The sequence below is a fragment of the Chenopodium album genome, chromosome 25 (genome assembly GCF_948465745.1).
Source record: "Chenopodium album chromosome 25, dcCheAlbu1.1, whole genome shotgun sequence".
Classification (NCBI taxonomy): Eukaryota; Viridiplantae; Streptophyta; class Magnoliopsida; order Caryophyllales; family Amaranthaceae; genus Chenopodium; species Chenopodium album.
Window position 1 is genome coordinate 33003904 of NC_137858.1, and position 24856 is coordinate 33028759.

General features: G+C 36.1%; 2 protein-coding genes across 2 annotated transcripts; both read right to left on the reverse strand.

The window, feature by feature from the left end:
* Nucleotides 1-3310: 3310 nt before the first annotated feature.
* Nucleotides 3311-7044, reverse strand: LOC145615322 (uncharacterized). The gene is made up of 8 exons (XM_081670387.1): nucleotides 6913-7044; nucleotides 6377-6489; nucleotides 6184-6258; nucleotides 5634-5669; nucleotides 5091-5136; nucleotides 4918-5011; nucleotides 3904-3961; nucleotides 3311-3592 (listed from the first exon to the last, which is right to left on the reverse strand). The coding sequence occupies exons 1-8, from the start codon at nucleotides 6983-6985 to the stop codon at nucleotides 3548-3550; spliced, it is 540 nt and encodes a 179-aa protein (XP_081526513.1). The 5' UTR covers nucleotides 6986-7044; the 3' UTR covers nucleotides 3311-3547.
* Nucleotides 7045-8405: 1361 nt separating this feature from the next.
* Nucleotides 8406-21715, reverse strand: LOC145614170 (DEAD-box ATP-dependent RNA helicase 28-like). Its single transcript, XM_081669179.1, has 11 exons — nucleotides 21470-21715; nucleotides 21185-21367; nucleotides 21017-21085; nucleotides 20365-20471; nucleotides 18967-19045; nucleotides 17639-18544; nucleotides 16701-16802; nucleotides 13837-13935; nucleotides 13657-13743; nucleotides 13047-13309; nucleotides 8406-8875 (listed from the first exon to the last, which is right to left on the reverse strand). The coding sequence occupies exons 1-11, from the start codon at nucleotides 21713-21715 to the stop codon at nucleotides 8860-8862; spliced, it is 2157 nt and encodes a 718-aa protein (XP_081525305.1). The 3' UTR covers nucleotides 8406-8859.
* Nucleotides 21716-24856: the final 3141 nt, after the last annotated feature.

A 24856-nucleotide genomic window follows, 5' to 3' on the forward strand; every position in this document is an offset into this window, starting at 1 on the left:
CTTTCTTCCACCATTGCAGTTGTTAATTCTCTTTCTTCCACCATTCTACACTACTAGAAAACAACGAAATTACGACGGAAAAAATCCGCCGGAAAACCTGTTTCCGACAGAATTTCCGTCGGAACTGGTTGTCGCAATACAGTTCGTCGGAAAAACGACCTTTTTAGACGAAAATTCCGTCGGAACCACTTTTCCGACGGAATCACTTCGTCGGAACAATTTTTAGGCCCGAGAGAATTCGTCGGAAAATTCCGACGAATTGTATTCCGCCGAAAATTTCTGACGGACTGTATTCCGCCAGAAATTCCCGACGGAAATTCAGTCGGAAAATGCTTTTAAAAAAACAAAAAAAAAAGCCTACCCCCACCAGCAGCCACCACGGCACCACCCCACCGCACCAGCCACCACCATAGCCCACCTAACCCGTACTTCACCACCCACTACCCAGCACACCAAAACATCCACCAGAACCCACCTATCCAAACCAGACCCCCCTAACCCTACCCACACAACACCAGCCACCACCTAGCCCACCTTACCCGTACCACCACCTACTACCCATTTACCCAACCACCAAAACCAAACCAGAACCCACAAACCAAACCTGACCCCCTAACCTTAAATGACCAGACCCACCACCTTAACCTACCCCACCTACCCAAGCCCAGATCTATAACCCTCACAAAGTCGGCCGAATCCCCCAACCTAAGCAAACCACCACCACCGTGGCCGCCGAATACTAGAAACACCACCAATAATTAAAAAAAATTAAAGAAAGAAAATTGAAAAAAAAAAATACATACCTTAATTCGACCACACATGACCTCGAAATTGGGTTTAAGAGGCCAAATTCGACCATGAAATCTCTAGATCTAGAGTTTTTATGGTCGAATTTGACCTGAAAACCTTTGTTTTCAATATGAGAAGAGAGAGAAAGGGCGAAAACAGATGAAAATTATTATATTGTTGTAGGTGATGGTGATGTTGTTGATGTCGGTGTTGGTGGTGAAAACTGTTGTCGGTGATGGTGGTGTTGTTGGTGATAAGCGTTGCCAGTGGTGGTGGAGGATACGAGATTTTCCATAGAGAGGAGAAGAGAATAGGAGGAGAAGATCGAGAATGAGAGGAGAGAGGAGAAGAGAACGAGAGAGAGGAGATAGAGGGAGAATGAAGAGGAAAGAGGATGACGAGAGGAGAGAGAAGAGGAAAGACAAAGAGAGGTAAAAAGAGGCGGAAATGTAAAGCAGTGTAGGGTTTTAAGAAGTTTGGGTTTTTTTTTTGGAAAAATTAGAAATAATAATCCCAACTTTTATCAATTTTGCTAAAATAATCTCAACTTTAGATTATTCTGGAATAATCCGTACTTTGGGGGGTTTTCTTTTTCTTCAATCTCAAATACCGGTTACCGATTAAATGGTTTTTTTTTATTTTTTTTTTGTTTTTTTAAGTGACACGTGTCACAATTTAATTGGTTAAAAATATTAAAAAAAATAAAAAAAAAACCAGTCAGCCAAAGCCGTAACCACCCAGCAATTCTAGCAATCCGCCCAGCCAAACACCTCCCTCGTCGGACCTCCGGCCCTCCCCCATCACTAGAGTCGCCGCTCCGTCCACTACCCTCTAAACAACCATCCCCCCTCCCTGAAACCCAACCCCGACCACCAATTAATCAATTATAACCACTTCCAATTTTGGCCACCAACCAAAACCCAAAAACTACTGGCATAAACCCAAATTCCTGCTGCTGCTATATCCCCCTCCCCATGCGCCACTTATTCCTCTCCCCATACGTCGTCTTTCCCCTCCCCTCGCGGCGGTGCTGCAATTCATTCTGTGTTGGTCGAATTTGGCTGCGATTTGGGTTTTTTGGAGTGGGGGATGTATTACTTTGGTGGTTGCGTGAGGTGGTTTGTTGCGTGGAATGGAGGTGACGCGGCGGTCCGGCGAACTGGGCAGTGGTGGTGTATGTAAGGGTGGGCTAGTGGTGTAAGGGCAGTGGTGGTGGAAGGGAAGTGGTGGTAGAGGTTAGGTTGGCAGTGGTTAATCTGATTATTTTTGTTTTTTTTTTTTGTATTTTATAATTTAAAAATATTTAGATCACTCAGGACTCGACACGTGTCAAGTGACCTAATATAATAAGTCATTGACTTCCGTTGACCGGTTTGGGATTGAAGAAAATAGGAACCCCCAAAGTTCGGATTATTCTGGAATAATCCAAAGTTAGGATTATTGGAACAAAATCAATAAAAGTTGGGATTATTTTTTCTAATTTTCCCTTTTTTTAAATAAAAATATAATCTGACGGAAATTTCCGTCGGAAATTTCCGACGGACTATAAATTCGTCGGAACAGACATTTTCCTACGGAAAAATCAGTCGGAAAGCACATATTTTCCGACGGATTTTTATTCCGTTGGAATTTGCGACGAAATTGTTGAATTCGTCGGAAATATCCGACGGATTGCCTGTTTTCTAGTAGTGCTAGTGGTCAATTCTCTTTCTTCTACCAATGTAGTGGTCAATTATCTTTCTTCATCTCTCTTACAATTTCTTATTTTTGTCTAATTGTGCAGAATCAATGGTGAATTGTGGATGTATTTAAAAAAAAAACCCCAATTTTGATACTATTTACGGCAATAATTTCATGAATTTACACTTACCATATAATTGTTGCTCAATTAATGTTGTGAGGAGGGAGAGAGAAGATCCCAAATGATGTGATTGAAGTGCAAAGCATTCATGGAAGCAGAGGAGAGCGAGAGAGGAGGGAAAATAAAAAGGAATGCAAATATAAACTTATAGGTTTTTTTTTTTTGACATCTATGATCGCACATTTTTTATGGCTTACCAATACGGCAATACTATCTAATTACGATATTAATTTTAGTAAAATATTATGGAGAATTAAAATATGGTATTTTAAAATCAAATACTTGGTCACATTCAACCATTTTTTTTTCTTTTTTTGACAAAAGAACTGACAATGAAAAAACATCACACCACACGCACTACATCTACATTAACAAAACCCCAAGAAGGACCAATACGAGCATGCTTCTCACGAGCGAACTTGTTGGACTCCAAATCAAGAGACGAAGCTCGAACTATCTTCTTTATTAGATTGTATGATTGTATGCGTATATGTAACATCTCAAATAGGAATAAATTTCATCGACGGAGGGAGTAAATTAATTTATCGAAAATAAGTTAAAACAACTCGTGTGATCTATGACTAATTAGCTAAGTGATTTATAAGCAATAAATAATGTGAGTTCCTTTTTTCAAAAAAAATGTGTACATATTGATTAACATTTTAATGTAGTAATAATAATAATAATACTCCGTAATAATAATAAATTAATATTACAAATTGAATGCTACAATAATAATTTTCAGGTTATATGGGACTAACCACCCAGAACTGATCCTCAAATCCGGATTAGCTTAAAGGGTGAACCGAGTGGAGAAGAAAAAAACATGTACTATACCATCCAAAATTGTATATGGAGGCAGTCTATCAGTTTAAGATTGAGCTTGTGGAAATGAGACTATGAGAGCATCCCCCATCCAATTACTCCACCGATTAGAGCAAACTGCAAAACATGGACGAAATCATGAATCACATAGTAAGTGACTCTTATTATCGTTATTGTCATAAGAAAAGAGTGCTTAGAAAACATGCATATCACAAGTATTTTCTGCATAGAGAACATAACTACTGTACTGTAGGTTCAATCAATTTGTTTAATCAGTAAACTATTGGCCAGGTACAAGTGTCTGTGGATGTGTGCGTCTACTGTGCGTGTGCGTGTGCGTGTGCGTGTGCGTGTGCGTTTGCGTGTTCCTGCAGTGGTATCCTCTAGATTATATGCAAGATGAAAAGAACTGAGAAAGGCTAACTGACCTTCATCAAACGCATCTTTCTCATGAGAATGGTTGGCCAACCAATATATGGAATACGCCTGTTGTATTGAAAATATGTTGAGCAATATTTAAACTTCGTACATCATAAAACTATAAAAGAAAGGAGTATTGAAAAATGAAAATGCATTGCTTTTAGTATGAGGGGTGTTGAGTAATAGACCCTTGTTACAGGCAACTGTGCAAGATACACTCAGGATTATTGAAGCTTTTGAAGGTGGCTTAAATATTAGTCAATCAAAACATTGTTAAAGATAAAAAAAAGGAATACTTAGAAGCACATTTACAAAAGGTTCATATCATATAGGAACCTACAATGAACTGATTCAATTTATCAAGATACACAATTAGGATAGTTTCAATATGATTTTGCGCTTCTCAGCTATGCTTGATCATCAGTTTAATATACCGAGGTCATTCTGTACCAGTAATTTAACATTCCTACGCAAAAAAATAACATAAGTATAAATGTTTAAACAGATCACTCACATAAGACACCCTTAATGATGAATTTATTCAACTATTGATTCAAAATTCATCTGCCACAGCAAACAGGAAGTTATTTAGAAAGCCAACTATAGCTCAAATCTAGGCCCATGACTCCGTCTTAACCCAGAAAGACTGACAGTCTAGGATGGAGGCCTTCCGTTCATGCAGCCACCGAGCAGCCAATGAAAATCATGGAAGAAATTACTAAGAGTACAAAAGGACAAGTATGTAGCTTGTAGTAATGAGATTATCTTACTAGAGTGATTAGGTTCTTCATTTATTGAATCAACAAACTTATTCTCTAATGATATGACAGAATTAATTTGCGGATTTAATAGAGGTAAGAATTGAGGGACAACAAGAAAATTTATTAAGAGTAAAATATGGAGGGAGACAAAAGGTAAATCAGGGGAAAGTTTCAAGCAATGAAAAGACGAAAACAAAGATTCCAGGAACAAATAAAAGCTTAATTATGCAATATAAGATTACAAATACACTTACGACTTACCCTATCACTCTTCCAGTTATATCATGATCTTCAAGCCATAGTTGGCCATCTGCATATATCCCCCCATAACGGTCATCTACCGAATTAGCATCCCCTGAAACATCATGCACACATCAGTGATGTAATTGTGTAAAACTGGGAAAGATAAGTACGGAGTAATATCTAACATTTACCTTTTGTTAACAGAATGAATTTGTTGGAAGCTTTCTGCCTATGGACCTGCACAAAGAGCACAATCCATCAGAAAAGTTGAGCAACATTATATTAATTAGATGAACATTATCACAAGGCATGGATGGTGTAGGATTTTCATCAAAACTTTCAAGGAAGATCGATTTGACAGAGGTTAGCACAGTCAATAAGAGTTGGAAAAATTCCCAACTAAACCTTTCAAGAAAGCTACTTAAAGTTGCGATCAATAAGAGACTTATCCCTAAAATAGTAAGCTAGAAAGGGTTTGTTTGACATCATTTTTGGTTTTTAGTTTTCTGTTTTTTTTTTTAAACTAAAAACCAAGAATAAGATACAAGAAACAAGATTGAGGTGTTTTTACTTTTTTGTTGTCAGTTTTCAAAATTATCATGATTTTAATCAGTCAAAATAATTTTTGATTCATTATGTGACATATATAATATATATATACTTTTACAAAACAAAAAACCAAAACTAGAAAACCACAACGATGCCAAACGAACCCTTATAAAGATGTTTCTTACCTGAATTACACGATGAACTATAGGGATTTCCTTACCCTGAAATAACAAATGCAAATAAAGATAAGTTAAGCAGAGATTTCGATTGAAAGAGATAGAGTAAATGAATCAAACCATAAGTAGCAAATAACTTTTAAATCGGCATGTCATTGACAATAACCTTTATACCAATATGTCACCCGATGTGCTAACTTTACACCAATGTGGTTAATTGGTTAACTTTTATAACCAGTACATTGTATTATTGAAAAAAAAAATAGTATTTTGTACTACTCCCTCCGTCCTTTAATATAAATACAAAGTCTCTTTCTTTTTATTATGAATAAATGTTAGAAAAAGGTTTTGTATTAAGAGACGAAGAAAGTACTAAACAACAAATTCCCAATGCAAATGAAAAGAAATCATTATAAAAAAAACAAATTCTTGTTAATGTCCAATTAACTGCCTCTTATTAATAAATGAAAAACTAAATAATAATCTCCTGTGTCTAAAGTCAAGATATATCAACATCAAGAAAAGTCCAATAAATTAAAAAAAAAAAGGAAGGACAGACCTCAATTTTGAACAATACAATTTCTCCCGTTTGAACAGGACGGCTTTTTACGGTACTAACGAACAATAAATCACCCTACACAATAATATATTACGAGTACTTTTAATCATCAAAATAAAAATAAAAAAATTATTAATTGAAACTTGTATAATTATCAAGAAAATAAAAATTACTGTAGAAAAATAAGGTGGACCTTTCGAATTCCAGGTTCCATGCTTCCGGTAAGAACAACAGTAACAGGGTATTTAGTTCCGGTTACCAGAATTATCAACTGCCATGTCATCAACGCCAATGTAACACTTAAACCTGTCAATACCATCGTAGTACCCAAGTTAATCCAAATTTTAGTACTTCGATATCTTATGCTAAGACGACGCATTTGACCCAAAAAGCTGAAATAGGGTAAGTAAAATGAGACGAGAGTGAATATCAAATCTAGCAGTAAGCCTTAACATATAGTGTTTGCTGCGCGAACTAAGAATTCTATCTCATTGTATCCCACCGCATTTAAAAAGCAACAAACAATCGATAAAATGATGAGCATGTACTGAATTGAAAATTAGCCGTACATGTACGTGTTAAAAAAGCAACAAATAATGAGCATGTATTGAATTGACAATTAGTAGTACGTGTACATCTTTAAGCAACAAATAAACGATATAATGAGCATGTATTGAATTGACAATTAGCGGGTGTAACCAAGAAATCAGATACGGATTGAAATATCACCTAAGTTTATGAGTTTCGTTGCCGCACCTCTCGACCGAATTGAGCGGTGTGATTGTTTAACGTAATCCAACATCTTTCTTTAATTTGTCTTCGAAGAAGAATGATAGAGGGACGAAAAATCGAAAATAGTCGGATTACAGAATCAATAATAAATACTACTCGTAGTAGAAGGCGCCTAAGTTTAAATAAAGGATGTGCTGCTTTCGTATTGGTTGATGTTGTGTGTGTCTTTCCTACATGGCAGCACTTTATTGGTCTGCTGAGGACTTTTGACGGTGTTTGACTTCCGTAGAAAATAAACTAAACTTATCAAATATCATATCAATATATCATATGATGTATCTTTTATTTATTTTCTACTCCGTATATTTATGCTTTTCTAATTAGATGAGATTTGTAATTTGAAAATAAGATAAATTTTAGGTATATAATCCATATAGGATTATTTGATTATTTAGGCGGAGCAAGTGGAATATCCAAATGGGTTTTTAAGTTAGCCTATATATAAGGATTTAGCAGGTTGCAGATATTTTATACGAGCAATTGATATTCATCCGATCCATTTGCTTCAACTTCTTTTTTGACCTTTTGGACCTCATTGTAATCAAATACAAACAAACTCTATTATAAAGATGATAAGCAAACTTTATGTTTAAGTTTAACTCAAATGCTATATTTTATCCACCAAAGATATTAAAGCTAAAAATGTTTAAGATTAAAGAATATTTCCAAATAGACATTTAAAAAAAAAAAACCCAAAATTCAAAAATTTAAGGCTGTTCAGCTATTAATCATGTTTAGGGGGTTTATTAATGAAGTATTATTTTGTTGACATGTAGCTATTGAGTAAGCTAGCTTGTTTGCTGACACATAACTACCAAATATGACACTATTTCTTGTCGACACATTTGATGATATTTTTGTATTTTAAACTTTTTGTGTCTGACAAAACTATTGACAGGTTAAATAATCTTACGTGAACCTAAGCGGCTAAGCCTGCTACATTAAAAGATTAATTAGCTCTTCTATACTTATTTTACCAACTAATGACCAAATTAATGTTTTAGAGATAGAATATAATATAATATATATATATATATAAAGGGGAGTTTTTTCCCGAGTTTTTAGAGAGCCACGCAACATCTAATTTTCTTAGCGCGCCATGTAGGATTATAAATCTTAGTAATAGCCAATTGAATAAGAGATTATTAATTTCTTTTAGAATTAAATAATTCAAATGCCATGTAAGCAAAATTGACGAATGAGATTTTTAAGTTTAAAATAATTAAATATTAAATATTATCTTTTAATATTAGGAATTTTATCTAAATATATAACAAATTTTAGCTAATAAATAGAAAAAAAAGTAAAAAAATAATCAAACAAACCGTGCATCGCACGGGCTTCATCTAGTATTAAATATTAAAATATACGTAATACTTATATTCTTGTTTCTCGTAATGATTTTCATTTAACCACACAAAGGAAGTATTACTAGACAGTACTAGTGCAGACCAAGATTGTAATAGAAGTGGTAACATATTGAACTAAAAAAAAAATGCCATTAATATTACTCTTAAAAAAATGCCATTAATATTACTGCCAATCATCTTATACAACTTCAAAAAAATGCCATTATATCGAACAAAAATGAAAAAAAAAGGCCATTAGAAAGCTTTTCCTTCGAACCGCAGCGTAGTCACATAGCATATAAACCTCAAAGCCCAATACAAGGACAAGCCAGGTAAATTCCAGTATCTAGCATGCCCACTGTTATCCGCCCTGCTGAGATGCAGAACAACTCCAACTCTTTAGTTACTCTGAAGATTGCCCAACAAAATTGCATTTCACATTAAAAAGTAGATTTTCCATGGAAGTTGAAATCGCCCAAGTGCATTTCTTGCTTGCCGCCAAAGCTTAGTCAGGATCTTGGCCTGTATAAAATGCCTACCTTCGCTTATACCTGCACATATTGAATAAACTATAAGAAAGCATGTACTTGCAACAGAAGAATTCAAATCTCAACAGGACAAAAGTTGCTTGCATCACTAGACTCATCCACTTGTGAGGATTAGCCACTACCAAATGTTGCACCCTGCACTAGAGTGGCACATATCAGATTAAGGGCTGGGAGAGGACACCTACAAGTGAGAGTGTGAACAGAAAGTAGAGACAGCCACATGGCCAGCAAAAGGGCCAGGCAACGGGGGGGGGGGGGGGGGGGGTGGGGGGGGGGTATTGGGGGTTGTCAAACTGTTAGAATGAACAAAAATCAACCAATGAACTTCAGATGCTTGTACCCATGGACGGAAACTACCAGGGGTGTGAAGTGTGTTTGTCACCTACATGTGAGTACTATACCCTACAAATGCTGTAATCCCCTCTGAAAGTCTAAACTCTAAAGCAAGCACACATCAGTTAGAAGGATGTGATAGGACTTGTCATGGGAGGGATTAGGGAAGGGAGGGCAGAGAGAGACAAAGCATGGTAGGAGTGATGGGGAGAGAACGACCCAGAAGCAAGAGAGTGACAACATGGGCAAGTGGTTTCATTTCAACCTGACCAGAGTCAGTTGTATTTTAGTCAACTGCTCCATTCCCTCCCTCCCAAATAAGGAAATAAAAAACTATACATTTACGGACTGATCTCTAGCAAGGCTAGATAGGCTAAGAGATGGTTTTAAATGGCTTTTATTTTTATTTTTTTTCATTTTATCACCAGAGCATTCACTATTCCCACTCAATCTTACATGGGAATTATATTGATTATGAAAGTCTGGATACTCCACCTCAAATTTATGTCAAAATATTTGGGAGCAGAATGAGACGTAAACATGACAGCAAAATTGCAAAGAGATCTACCGAAGGATACTATTTTACACAGGGTTAGAGGTGAAGAAGTTACCAACAAAAGCTACAAAAAGGAGAACATTAATATAGATCAATGGCCTCAGCTCAGCGCTGATTTGGCTTGTTTATGAATCAGACAAGGCATGCTGAGTGCAGCCTAATGGTTGGACTAGATCAGCCCAGTCAATTAGATGCTTCTGTTGGAAAGTAGAGACAGCTGCATCGCCCAACTGGTGATCAATTGATCATTGAATAAAATAAATGATGTGGATCTTGACGACCTTAGGATAATGCTTAGAAGGAAACAACTTCTAAGAGTGAAATTAATGGCAACGGCACTAATTTTCAGGTTAACAACCAGTTTGAACTCTTAAAAAGAATCCTCTCACTTAGGGCTTGTTTGGTTGCCTTAGTTTCCATGGGCACTCAAAATTCCCATGAATTTCCTTTTGGGTATGTTGTTTGGTTAACATTAAAAAGCAAAAATGGGGGAAGTCACAATTCATGGGAATTTTCATTTCCCACAAAACATGGGAAGTTACTTACCCACCCCTCCCTTGGTCATTCACAATTCCCATGATTTACAAATTTCCACATGACAACCAAACATATTTATGTAATTCTTAGGAATTTTAATAAAAGAAGTAATTTCCCATGAATTAGAATTTTCCATGGGAATTTACTTCCTACATCAACCAAACAAGCCCTTAGTTTAAGCACAAAAGCTCAACTCATATTCTCATAAAATCAATCTCTGCCTACAAATTATTACAATGATCCCTTTATAGAGTTATTTGACTAACATAAACCTAATAGATAAATTTCCATAACTAATAAGATACTTCGTATTAAATACTAGGAAAATTTGACCGAAAAAAAAACCTTTTAAATGCCTCATTTTGCAAGAAAAACCCTTTTAAAAGGATCTTTGTTAAAAAAAACCATCACGATCACTTTTTTTTGTTAAATGAAACCTACTCTCCCTTTTCTGGCATTGACTTAGCTTTCCTAGCATTAACCGCTTATTTTCTCTAATTGCAGCCAAGTCTATAGAATTCGTTATACACACCCGCGTGTACCAAGTCTAGGGTAATTTTCCCTCCTTTTTTTTGGCTCCCCAATTTTTCCTCTATTTTTTTAGGGTATATATACCGCATTGAAAGGTGAATTACTACCCAACTCATTCAATTAAAAGGTTAATTATTAGGGTTTCAATTCTCTTTCTTCTACCATTGTAGTTGTCAATTCTCTTTCTTCCACCATTCTACTGGTCAATTCTCTTTCTTCTACCAATGTAGTGGTCAATTATCTTTCTTCATCTCTCTAACAATTCCTTATGTTTGTCCAATTGTGCCAAATCAATGGTGAATTGTGGATGTATTAAAAAAACCCCAAATTTGCTACTATTTACAACAATAATTTCATGAATTTACACTTACCTTATATAATTGTTGCTCAATGTTGTGAGGGGCGAGAGAGAGAGATCCCAAATGAATGCGAGGGGCAAAAGCATTCATGGAAGCAGAGGAGAGAGAGGAGGGAAAATAAGAGGGAAAAAGGAAGGAGTGCAAATATAAACTTACTTGGGTGTAAGTAGAGAAAATAAGGGTTCAACGCCAAAAAAGCTTAGTCAATGCCGAAATAGGGAGGGGAGGTTTCATCTAACAAAATAAGTGATCGTGGTGGTTTTTTTGACAAAGATCCTTTTAAAAGGTTTTTTCTTGCAAAATGAAAGGTTTTTTCTAACAAATTTTCCTAAATACTAAGATTCTTAATAAAATAAACGGCTATTTCACCAAATGCCACTGACAAATTTAAAAATTCATCAAATGCCATCGCACTTTTCAGAATTCACCAAATGTCACTCAGTTTTTTAAAAATTCACCGAGTGCCATTAATGACCAACGGCCGTTAACTCCGTTAGTCATTAGGGGTTAATCATGACACATGTCATGATATTATTGGTCCATTTATCTTTATTAATAAAAATTAGAAAAAAAAAAAACAGAAAATTAAAATTAAAAAAAAAAAAAAAAAAAAAACCCCAAAATTTTCCCAGCCACCCCTACCACCGCCAAACCCTAGCCCCTCCCCTTATATCGCCGGAAAACGGCCGGCCACCACCTTAACCACCGAAAATCGACCGGCCGGCCCTTTTGCGCCCCACCTGACCCACCGTCGACCCCAAAAACCACCCACACAAACTTCCCCGACCCTATAAAACCTAAAATTAACCCCAGAGCCTAGCCCCACCGCGACCTCAACCACCTCGCCACCCCTACCACCAGCCAGACGAGGCCAGAGCAGCCAAATTTTCCGCGCCGTTCTCCAACTCGGAGCTGCTTTCCAACCCTCCCTACCCTTTTACCCACCACAACCATTAACGAAATCAAGGTTGTGAAGAGGAGGAGGGCCAAAATCACCAAGTTAGAAGGGGATAAGGGTCGAAATCGGAGCGTGGGGAAGGGGAGGTAGCCGGAAAAGGGATTGGGGAAGGGAAGGGGGCTGGGATCGGGACAGAGAAAGGATTTTGAGGGTTGAGGACTAGGTTTCGTGGCGGTGGGGAGGGAGTTTCGTGGGAGGGGGAGGGGGAGGAACGGCGTCGGCGCTGCGAGGGAGCTTCTAGGTGGTCGGCGCTGCGGGAGAGCTTCTTGGGCGGCGTCTCCCACAGAATCCGGTAGCTGGGACGGCAGGAACGGCGGCGGGGAGGGTGGTTGTGGCTGATGGGGGTTTTGGCTGGTCGGGGTTTTTGAAATAATTTTGGGGGTTTTTTTAAAAATTTTCTGATTTTTTTTTTTTATATTTTCAATTTTTTTTATGAATTAAGATAAATGGACCAATTATATCATGACATGTGTCATGATTAACCCCTAATGACTAACGGAGTTAACGGTCGTTGGTCATTAATGGCACTCGGTGAATTTTTAAAAAACTGAGTGGCATTTGGTGAATTCTAAAAAGTGCGATGGCATTTGATGAATTTTTAAATTTGTCAGTGGCATTTGGTGAAATAGCCGTAAAATAAAACAAATAGCATTAATAATGATAAGACTAAAGTATCCTAATTCATTACCGACTAATAATAAATGAAATTCCGTTCACTTGCTTCCACATCAATAAGCTCCTTTGTTCATGTCACTTCAATTTCTACTTACATTTTCTTATTTTATTGGTTGGGTGGAGGGGGATTACGCAGGCAGGATCATGAAGCAAGCACGCAATTATAGCACAAATCTTTTAATAAGTATACATGTAATATGCGAAGCATCAGTAGCATAGTTATACCTCGATTTACTCTTAAATGAATTCCTCGACTTCTTTTGAACATGCTGAAGGTTCTTCTTCCCCCGTTTCTCACTCATATCAGTCTGGAATAGCTCCTGCATCTCATCTGTTCTTGACTGAGGTTGTGCTGCTTTCTTCCCCATCTTTTTGATATTTTTACCACCATCTTGTGCTTTTTTCCCAGCCTTGATTGCTTTTGCTTTGCGATAGGCAACATCGACAAGCGGTATTCCACTTTTATCTTTCTTACTCTTTTTATTCTCCTGCTATCACACAGATGGTTGATTAGAAAAAATAATGTAATTCCAAACAAAAAAGATAATATGATGCTGATCAGATTAACTATCCAGAAACGGAGCTATTCCCCAATGTAGCATGTAAAAATGAGAGATTCGGGGCCTGAGGACATGGAGATTAGAAGAAAAGGGGCATGGTGAACATGTGGAGCAATAGCAGTCAGGATGCCAACCCAAATTGCAAGCAGAAAAGTGTAAATAAGCTTCAATAATATAGCCCTAGATACAAGTTCAAATAGTAAAAAAAAGTCTTCCGTGCAATATCAAATATAAATCCAAATACACATCAATGAAAGCACAAGATTGATACTCACCCCTTCTGAATCATCAGACTCATTTTCCTCTTCCAGCATTTCTCTCTCTGCTTCCAGCTTTCTGCGCTTTTTCCGAGGCAAGTTTTTCTGTTCAAAGACAAAGTATAATAATGAGATTTTATCACCGTAGATCATTATACAATTGCCAGATGATATAACTGTGGGAAATAGGACAAATACCTCACGCTCTCGTTTCCTCTTTTCCTTCAATTTCAAATCTTCTGCTTGCTGGGCACTGACAACGACATTACCAGAATTCTTCTTCATCTCCGAGGCTCCCTATTGAATTTATATATTTAAATTAAGTCAAGAATCAACCAACATTTACACTTAACAGACAGAATATTCTGCATCCTATTAAAGAATAAAGAAGATAATTTTTCTAAAATGTCATAATTAGCATTAGATTAAGAGCTTTCTTGACTCAAAGGCTTAATAAAGTAACACCATATTTCTCGAAGTTAAAATGGACAATTCAAGGCATCTAGTTTTAACCAAGCTTCACGCCTTCACCAAATAGTATTTAAGGGATTTAGTTTGATATACTTGAACATTCAAGAGCCTCCATAGTTACCCCCTTCAAGTAAATATGGAGGCTCTTGGATTTAAAAGGGGTCAAAACAGATTCAAAATTAAGATTCCTGAAAGAGCTTTACAATCTGTGGGTAAAAAATAATTTATGAATGTATCCTCCAGATGCAATCATAGAGAGCACCATAAGAATATGGACAGGTGGTTGGAACCATAATTTTGGGGTAATATTTCAACGAAAAATACATATTGGATGGCATTTCAAGCAAAGGTATAAACACAACCACAATGCATTGGGCGCTAAAGCAATTCATAGCAATACCAATGGTAAACAAACTACAGCTTCCTAGCAAGACAAACAACGCCATATCCTTCTTCAGTTTCTTAAATTAGTGCCCTAATATAATACATTTCAGACAGTATAATTTTCTGATTGAAATTTGTAAAATTAAGAAATTAAGTGGAAACTACCTAATCATTACATCCCAGACTACAATATTCTGATAAAATTTTAAAAAATCAGGAAATAAAGTGGAGACTATCATAAAAGCATTTGAGAAGAACTCAAAAAACCAACAAAAGAGAATAGCTAAACTACCTAATTCCTACTAGCAAGTTTTTGTTTTGGCGGCACAGCCAATTAATGAAACTGTTTGGCAAATCTATCCAAAAGGCCACTCCCCACCCCCACCCCCCACAAAAACAAAAACGAAAAAAAAAAACAAAAAAACTCCCTTTGATGGCCGTGAACACTGATAGATTTATCACACAAAAAGTGTGCAATTTCAAAAATCCCAGCAACAAACTTATGAAATTGGGGAATTGTTTTATGATTAGCTAGGGCAGTAATAATCATAACAACATGCTCTTTGCTCTTTAGTCATCAATTTCCAAATTAGGATTTCATTTTGAGGGTAGTTATTCATCATATTGACCAAAAAGATTTCATTGGGAGGGATTTAGTTGTGAAACTAAAAATGAGGGGTATAATACTCCCTTCAGTCATATTTGTTCTTTCCCATTTAGAATTGGGGAGTAAATCAAGAAAAAATGTATGGAAAAGAGAACAAGGTAATAATTTTTGGCACATTCACCAAATAAACATAAGAAAATTGATGGGAGTTTCTAAACAAATATGGAAAGAATTTATAGGGAAGAACTTTTATATTTTCCTGAGAGGGAAATGGGAAGACCAATTAGGATCGGAGTGGGTCCTGGGTAGGATGGTAGAAGGGGTGGAACCATGGAATGGAATGGGTTTTCTTGGACGAAGATAATAAGGGGGCGTTTGATTGAACAAAGGGAAAGGGAAAGAGTCTAAGAAAGGAAAACAAGGTGAATGGAATCCCAAACCCCAAAATTTACGAAGTTGTTTGTTTTAAATAAGAAAGGGAAAATCATCCAACAACCCATACTTCCCTTCAACCACCAGCCCACCACCACCACCACCCTATGCTTCCATCTACCCTTTACCATACAGAACTACCTTGTTGACAAGACAGGAAAGTGAGATGTAGCATGAAAACTGGTGCTCAATGAAGAATGATATGAGACATATAATGATGTCTTCAACAATGACAACTAGTAGCAAAGATCTGAGTTTGGTAGTACTTCCATAGAGAAAGAATTATGAGCAGGGCAGAAATGAGATATTACTTGAAGGGAAATATCTTGACTAGGAGGGTATGATAATGACCACTCCATTTTTTTAAAAAAAAATAGTTGTCAGCTTACACAGCAATACGAATTTTTAGGCCATAGTTGGAACTAGGAAGAAGCACCACATATTTTGAAGGTAGGAAACATATGTGAATTAGCACAAGGGTTTATTAGGAATGGCTGCAAGTATTTTATAACTCAAAAAAGTTCTTAGCTTAAAATAATGTACTGCAGGCTATACTGTATCTTATATTGTGATTTTGTGGCATCATAGTACATATAGATATTATGATTTTGTGGCATCATAGTACATATAGATATTGTAAAACATGAATCATATATTGAATGTCAGATTTTAGTTACATTTAACATTGTTATGTTCGTATAAATCTCCAGAAGTAGAAACCTTTATGCCAGACTTATCAGATAAGTTAACTCTGACCTATAATAAACAGACATTTAGAGGCATATTCTTCCCAAGAGGGAAGTACGATTCATAAAATATGTCCTCTTTATGACATTTTATATAGATAATCCAGAATGGCACATCTTGTCTTTTAATAGCCACTGCATCACATGTTAAGAAAAAAGATAATACAGCTGACTCACAACTGCACCATCGATCAATGATAGAAAAGTTTTAGCATTTCAGTAGCAGAGTCTCAGTCTCATCTTTCTTTCAGAACTTTGTTTCAGTGAGATGAATGAAAAATGAAAAGTAAAAAGGGTCTCAAGTATCTTGTGATATCAGTTATTGAATTGAAATATATAATTAGCAATCTATTCCAAAGTAATAGCATCATCACCATGGATTCTAACTACAAGTAATTCACAATAATCTCTAGAGACAGTACCTTCACCTCCTTTGCAATTAAGTTCTTTTCCTTCTCTGTTATAAACCACGTCTTTTTAGGCCGGGAAAATATTTCTTCCCTGTGCTCAATCATATTTTCAGCCTGAAAAAATGAAAGTAAATGTACATGTCAGCAATGATGGAAAGTTCAATATATCTGGATTCTGAGATAAAATGCAGAACCCTAGTGGCCAACAAGTAGTAACAAAATGGAATTAGTTAGTTTGAAGATAATCTGTTAAACTTATACTCCAACTCCTCGCAATGATTTAGGATATGATATTCAAGCAAGTTCATAACATCATAAAGAACGTGAGAAGACCAAAATCTTCCATATTTTTTTTTAATAGCAATCCTCTAGGATGTTAAATCCAAGCATGTCAATAAATTACAACTTTTTTTTTTTTTTTTTTTGACAAGACAAGTTAATCCAAAAAGTCACAATCCAAAAACTTCAAAGTTAAGAAGTTTATAAAGATGCAATTTTTCATAAGTTTATCCGAAAAATAGTCACAATTGTTCATGCTAGGACAATAAATCACCAAAGACAAGAAAATTTTATGCAAATTCAAACCACACTATCACTGCATATAATGCTTCAATGGACTGATCAAGCTATTACATTCCCAAAGTTCTATATGTATTTTACATTCAGACATTTTTTTAATTATGGTTTTTATGAATAGATAAGGGATGGGAGGAGGATCTTTGTCGATGATTACACGGAATAATCAAATTTGGTTCATGTAGCCCACCTCACTTATGGGATTAAGGCTTTGATTGATTGATAGATAGTATAGTGTGTTTTCCAATCACTATAAAATCATGATCTGGTTGATAATTCAAGCCAAAAACTCCAATTTGCAAACAATTTGACATCAAATGGACGTAAGGGGGTAGTAGTGTTGCCATGCAGAAAGAAACAAAGCATAAACAAACCTTTGCTGCTTCCATCTCTGCTTTTCTCAACGCCATTTCTTCTTTCTCTTCTTGAAGAATAGAAGCAACCTGATCTTCCATCTGCTCAATTGTTTGTGCCCACTTATTAATTGACTCTTCAGCAACAATTCTGCTCTTTAACCTTGAACCAGCCTTTTTAGCAATGGCTTTTAGTAGAGAGCGATCATTATCAGTGACAAATGTGACTGCGTATCCTTCCCGACCAGCTCTTGCTGTACGACCCACTCGGTGTACATATGTTGTGAGATCACGAGGACAAGCATAATTAATAACTGTCCGAATCCCAGCTATGTCAAGCCCTCGAGCAGCAACATCTGTTGCAATCAAGAAGTCTACTTCCTGTTTTCTGAAAAGTTCAAGAGAATCAAGACGCTGTGCTTGTGTAAGATGGCTATGAATTTCGGCTGCTTTTAAGCCTGCTAACCCAAATAAGATCTTCAACCTATGAGCAGCAAGCTTGGTTCCACTAAAAATGATTACTTTGGATGTGAATGTTTTTGAGCATAATGCAAGAAGCACTGCCTCATAATGTGCTTCACGCATTCTTCTTATTCTCACAACCTCCTCAGTCAAAGCTGCTGGTCGTTGAGCAGATGGATCAGCTGAGAGCCGTAGTGGTTTCTTTAAAGATAGTTTGACAAGCTCTGCCACCTCTTCAGTCATTGTGGCAGAAAACAGCATTGTCTGCCTCCGTTTTGAACACATACGGACTAGTTCTTGGATCTCAGCATTAAATCCAAGCTCCAAAAGTCGATCAGCCTCATCAAGAATCAATACAGCAAGATCATCTAGATCCACAGACATTGAATTACGTAAATGGTCAATCATACGCCCTGGAGTTGCCACAACAACATCTGGCATCGACCTTAATGCAGCCTCTTGCACCTGAGTTCATTTATGATGTCATTCAGTTATGACAGATATAGAAAAGAAGAAAGACATCTAGAACAGCCAAAACCGGAAATAGTTGAAGCAATGAAAAGCTTTCAATGTTTTCCGTAGTAGAAGTATTTAGTGAAATTATGGTTATTTCTATTTGAACTAAGGAAATCACATTAAAACATCAAGAGGACTGAAACACACACATGCATAAACAAGCACAAGCAAGTAAGGGTAGCAGGCTCACAGTAAAATTCACACTTGCACACAGCTCAGATAAAAAGGACCCACTAAAAGTGTAGAACCATTGCATCAAACCAATCTCAATCAGGAAACAAACTACTTTGAAATGTAAAATGGCAAACAACACAGATATGATAGATAAATTTTACCGAAACAGAAAAGAGCCAATAAGAAAGTATCATAACCTTATTTGACAGCCCACCAACAATCAGGCAGCATCTTATATCTGTAAATTGTGCAAGTTTTTCTATCATACTGTGAACCCTGAAAAGCCACGTCAGAGCACTAGAGTGAGAGGAAAAAAAAAAAAAAAAAAGAGAGAGAATACTATATGTTTGAGAAAGTTTACAATTACGAATCAAGACAAAAAAGAAACATGTAAGGATATACACAAAATCATGTTCCACAAAAACCAGTATCTTAGGGACTCCTTCATTGCAAGTAAAAGGCAAGAAGAAGTGGAAAGCCTCAAAGACTTTAATGACATACATTGTTAAAGGAAGCTACAACCTTTTTCTATACTATGGACTAAATCACAAGTCTATGGAAGAAATAACAAAAAGGTATTCTGTTTCAGCCTGCTTTTAAGTAATTCGATAATCAGGGATTCATTCAATCCATTGATTACAAATCCAATTAATGAATGGGAATATATATAATTTTATTAACTTAACAAGGAGAAAGGAACATTGTTTGAGGATATTACAACATAGCAACAAGGATCCTAATCTCAGAGACAAAGAAGTATTTATTATGATACGTTTCTGGTGCATTATTCAAAAAATATACCACCAAAACGAGCATCCTGTGCTGCTTACACCCCACAAAACTTTTGGGTGTTTCACCCAATTCTTTAAAGCAAAATAATTTAGAAATGATATCATGTGGAGTTTTTATTATAAAAAAAATGAATATTAAATTAAAGCAGGTAGTTTTAATCTTATTTTATCAAGTAAAGAATACGTACAGGAAACTGTTTATGGATGGTGAGCAAGGAAAACAATACTGAAATTTTTTTAAAGTGGGAAAAAAGGAAAACATTAGTGTAAAGGTAATTGAGACCAAAAAAAGCAAAAAATTAGGAAAAGTTTGTGGTACAATTGTACAATGATAGTATATCATTATACATTATGCATAGATGCTTCAACAATTTGACAATCCTTCCCCCTAATAAAATTGAATTTCACAAACAGGCAATACTTAGTTTTAGCTTTACCAGATTTTTTTTTTTTTTTTGATGAAGGAAAAGAATTATAGCAAAGCAGCACTCTTTTAGTTTCTAATGCCTATATAAACATGCACCAAACCTCATCTTACACTTGACCACAACGATTTCAGCAATGTTCAATGTGTCATATGTAATGTTAGATCAGGACATGTTATTCATGACTATTTGATATCACTTTAAATTGGAACCTTTATGAGAATATCAATTCATTAAGCATATAAACACATGCTTACGAGTTACGAAAATATACATTCAATATAATAGGTAAGAAAAGGGTTCCTCAGTTTTGTAATTTGGTTTACAGAAATAAAAACTTCTTGATGAACAAAAAGATGGAGTTAGTAGTGAAACTTACTGGACAGCTAGCTCCCTTGTTGGAGTGAGAATAAGAACCCTAATTGCCGGCACACGCTTTGGACGGTATAGCAACCTCTCCAAGGTTGGCAATGAGAAAGCTGCGGTCTACAGAAGCCGAACAGAGAGAAATATAAAACAATTATATCCAAACCCATTATATTTTCCCCTAATAATAGAATAATGCACACAAGAGCAACCCTTGAACAATTCCAAATATTAGCAGATTCCAGTCCTAGAATGCATCCTTAAAAAGCAGCAATCAGCTAGCTACAATCAGATTCTTTCATATTAAGTCAGTCTGAGATAAAGCTAATAACAAACAAAGTCCAACCTTTCCTCTTTAGAAAGTTTATCTTAGAATTAAGAGCTTGTTTGATATAGTGTTTTTAAGGGGTGGAAGTCGAATCAATTAACCATTTACCAAGTGTTTGGTATGAAATGTAGGGTAACACACCTTTTTTCCTAAAGGTAACCATTAATTCCTTTATTTAAGTATACCAAACAACTAATAACGGTAGCACTTTAACATCATTACCCCTTCCGTTTCCTCACCTAGATTCAAATCAAACAAGCACTAAAGGGACCTGCAATCATGAATTCCAATCTTTTCAACAATAAACCTAAAACAACGAAGTCAATCAACGATTTACCTTCCCAGAACCGGTAATCGCACTCGCACAAATATCACGCCCGGCCATCGCCAATGGTATACAAGCAGCCTACAAACAATGCTTCCAATTTCAGTAAAATCCTAAATTCATTTGAGCTAGTAATTATGATAAAATCCTATAAATACATAAAAATGCTCCTAAATAAACCTGGATTGGAGTAGGCTTAGAGTACCCTAACGCTTCGCAAGCTCGAAGCAACGGCCTCGAAAGATTAAGCTCCAAAAACGATTTAGCTTGATAGGAAACACCTTCAGCAGCAGCAAAGAAAGGCTTATCACTTTCAACAACATCGTTTTCATCATCATCTCCTTCGTCAGGCTTGTAATCCTCCTAATAAAATCAATCAACCATAATAAAAAAATTACAATTACAATTGAAAACTGAAATTGAATTGAAATACAAAACAGGAAGAAAAAGATGATGAAATAGTACTTGTTTATTGGATTCGGAGTCGGAGTCGGAGTCGTTAGGGTTAGGGAGAGAGACGGCGCGCTGTTGACGAAGCTTGTGGATTTTTTGGTCGACGGAGGTGGTGTGACGGCGGGCGTGTTCTTCGGCGACGGCTTCGGAGTAGGCGGCGAAGTCCCAGGCGGATTCGGGGGCATTGTCGTCGCCGGAATGAATGTTGTCGTCGAGTTCTTCGTCGCTAGGAGGCTCGAATACGAAGCCTGAACCCATTTTAGTAGCTCTGTATGCTGACTGCTACTGCTAGGTTCAACAAAGTGGAACTTTGGAAGGAATGAACAAACGTTGAAGAGGGTTTTTGTGTTAGTTTTCCAGGGTTTTAGAATACGCCACAAGGTTTTTTTTTTTTTTTTTTTTTTTTTTTTTGGGTTTTCTATATAATAAGATTAATAACCCTGTTATTTACACTACTAGATGAAACCCGTGTGATGCACGGTTTGTTTGATTATTTTTTTACTTTTTTTTTGTATTTATGAGCTAAAATTTGTTATATATTTAGATAAAATTCCTAATATTAAAAGATAATATTTAATATTTAATTAATTTAAATTTAAAAATCTCATTCGCCAATTTTGCTTACGTGGCATTTAAATTATTTAATTCTAAAATAAATTTATAATCTTTTATTTAATTGGCTACTACTAAGATTTATAATCCTACATGGCGCACTAAGAAAATTAGATCCTACGTGGCTCTCTAAAAACTCGGGAAAAAACTCCCCTTTATATATATATATATATTAGATTCTACGTCGTGCCCCAACATATATCACCTTCCACATTGTAACCCCAATATACATTTTGTTTCCATACGGTAACTTTGTCGTTATTCTACCATTAAAAATTCCGTTAGAAGGGTCTACTATCAATTTTTTAGGTATTTTTTTTATCGATTTGTGCATTGGAAAATATTCCTTTAAAGGTTTTGGGGGGTATTATAGCCCTTAAGAATCCAAATTGAGCTCATATTTGGCAAAAAATAACGTAAGTGTTTCGTATTGCTTATTAAGAAATGTCTCAATTTACGTGTTTCATTTTAATACACAAAATGAGGCACTTACGTTATTTTTTGCTAAATCTGAGCTCAATTTGGATCCCTAAGAACTAAAATAACCCTCAAAACCATTAACGAAACATTTTCCAATGCGCAAATCGATAAAAAAATACTAAAAATTTGATAGTAGACCCTTCTAACGGAATTTTTAACGGCAGGATAACGGCGAGGTTACCGTATAGAAACAAAATGTATATTGGGGTTACAATGTGGAAAGTGATATATGTTGGGGCACAACGTAGAAAAGTGAAAATAACAGAGTTACTATATAGAAAAACCCTTTTTTTTATGTACTACGTATTTATTTTAAATCAGGATTCAGGAAATTCTATGAATTGACTCTCGATTATTGACCTTTCAAGCAGTACATGCGCTTATTATGATTTTATGAGATAAGACAACTCGCGAGCTACTCGAAATGTTAATGAGTCGAATAGAATCATTACTTAACTCGAGAATTCGTGAGAAACTTGAATTGCTTTTTACGATGTTAGATTTAATCAAAAAAATTGATTTAGAAACTTTTTTTTTGATAATAATGATTAATAAATATACATTATTTATGTACTCCCTCCGTGTTTTTTAAAGTGTTACACTTACCAAATACGGCCGTGTTTTAATAAGTGTTATACTTCCTATTTTGGCAAAAAGCTACATTAAACAATTATATCTCTCTCCTCTCATGGTCCCCACCCAAACTCACTACTACTTTTTTTATTACAGTATATCTTTCCTCTCACATTTATTATTTTTCAATAAACTATTAACTCCACTATCTTTTCTTTACAATATTTTAATACTCCAACTACCCCACTTACCTCTTATTTTATTTATTTAAGTCAATTAAATTGCCTAAAACTATGTGTCGGTCAAACTGTAACACTTAAAAAAATACAGAAGAAGTAATCATATAATCATATGTATATTTCTGAAAAGACAAAATCAAAGAGAAGGAGATGTTACACAAAATAGGGAGTTCTACTAAGACGGATTAAATTACAAGCTACTCGAGATCAACTCGGTTAAATTTGGTCAAATCTCGACTTGGTCAAAGCTCAGCTTGGTATGTTAATGAGTCGAGTTGAGCAATCCCAAACTCAAACATGACTCACATCATAAGCACCCCTACCAAGGTTTTGCCCGACCCTCTTTTAGAAGTTACATATTGTAACATGCTTGTCTAATAAAAGGGGGGTGTTAAACACCGCCAACAATTTTTATCAAAACCGCCAACATTTGAAGTGAATGGACACCAACGTCCTTACTATACATCTTGCCCATCTTCTTCTTTCTCTTTTAGTTTTTTTTTTCTCTCTCATCACCCAATAAAAAGGCCACAACCACCACTTCTCAACCACTATCAACCACAACAGCTGCAGAACGGAGGTGAAGGGAAGCGGCGACTGTACGTCGGAGGTGGAAGGGCAACAACAGCGACGAACAGAGGTGATGAATTGGAATCACGGTGGTCGGAAAATCAATTCGTCCCCGGTCTGTTTTTTTTTTTAAATCTCCAGCATGAAAAATCGATTAAACACCATAGTAATCGGTTTTGGTCGCCAGTTACCATGGTCAACCAGCGTGAAAAACCGATCACCCGGGACGGTAAGCGGTTTCTAATTCCGGTTGACCACGGTAATTGGCGTCCCTAACCGGTTATCGTCCTAAGTGACCGGTTTTGCACGCCAATTGTGCTGGTCGTCGGCAATATAAATAAACCACCACCATCCTGCCAATGAAGGAAGGTGGTGGGTCGTGGACTTGTTGAAGGATGTTGGTGCATGGTCCCGACAACACAAACAAAAATGTGGTAGCTCTTGGTGGTTGTGGACTTGTGGGCGGTGATGGTGGATGGTAGTGGTCGTGTTCCTAGTGGCATGGGTGGTGGTGGTCGTTGGTGGTGGCGACAATGGTGGTTGCTTGTGTGGTGTGTGGTTGACAGTTGAGTTTGGGCTTGTTAGATTTAGGAGGGAGAAAGCAAAGTGGGGATGATTAAGGGTAATTTTTTTCCTTCATCACTTTTGTTGGCAGTTTGATTAAAAAAACGTTGGCGATATTTAGCAATCCACAAAAAAAAAGTGCATAGTAACCTATGTCAGTGTTCATTTATGACGAACGTTAAAGGGGCATTTAATTTGTCACCTAACACTCCCTTTTTTCTATACCTTTTTTCCTCCTTCAAATTAAATTCCCTCATTAACTTATTATTTATTTCATTTATTCATTTCACTCTAATCATAAACCCTAATTTGCGAAACACAAGTTTCTAAAGCGAAGATTTTTTTTCTGTTGTATTACTTG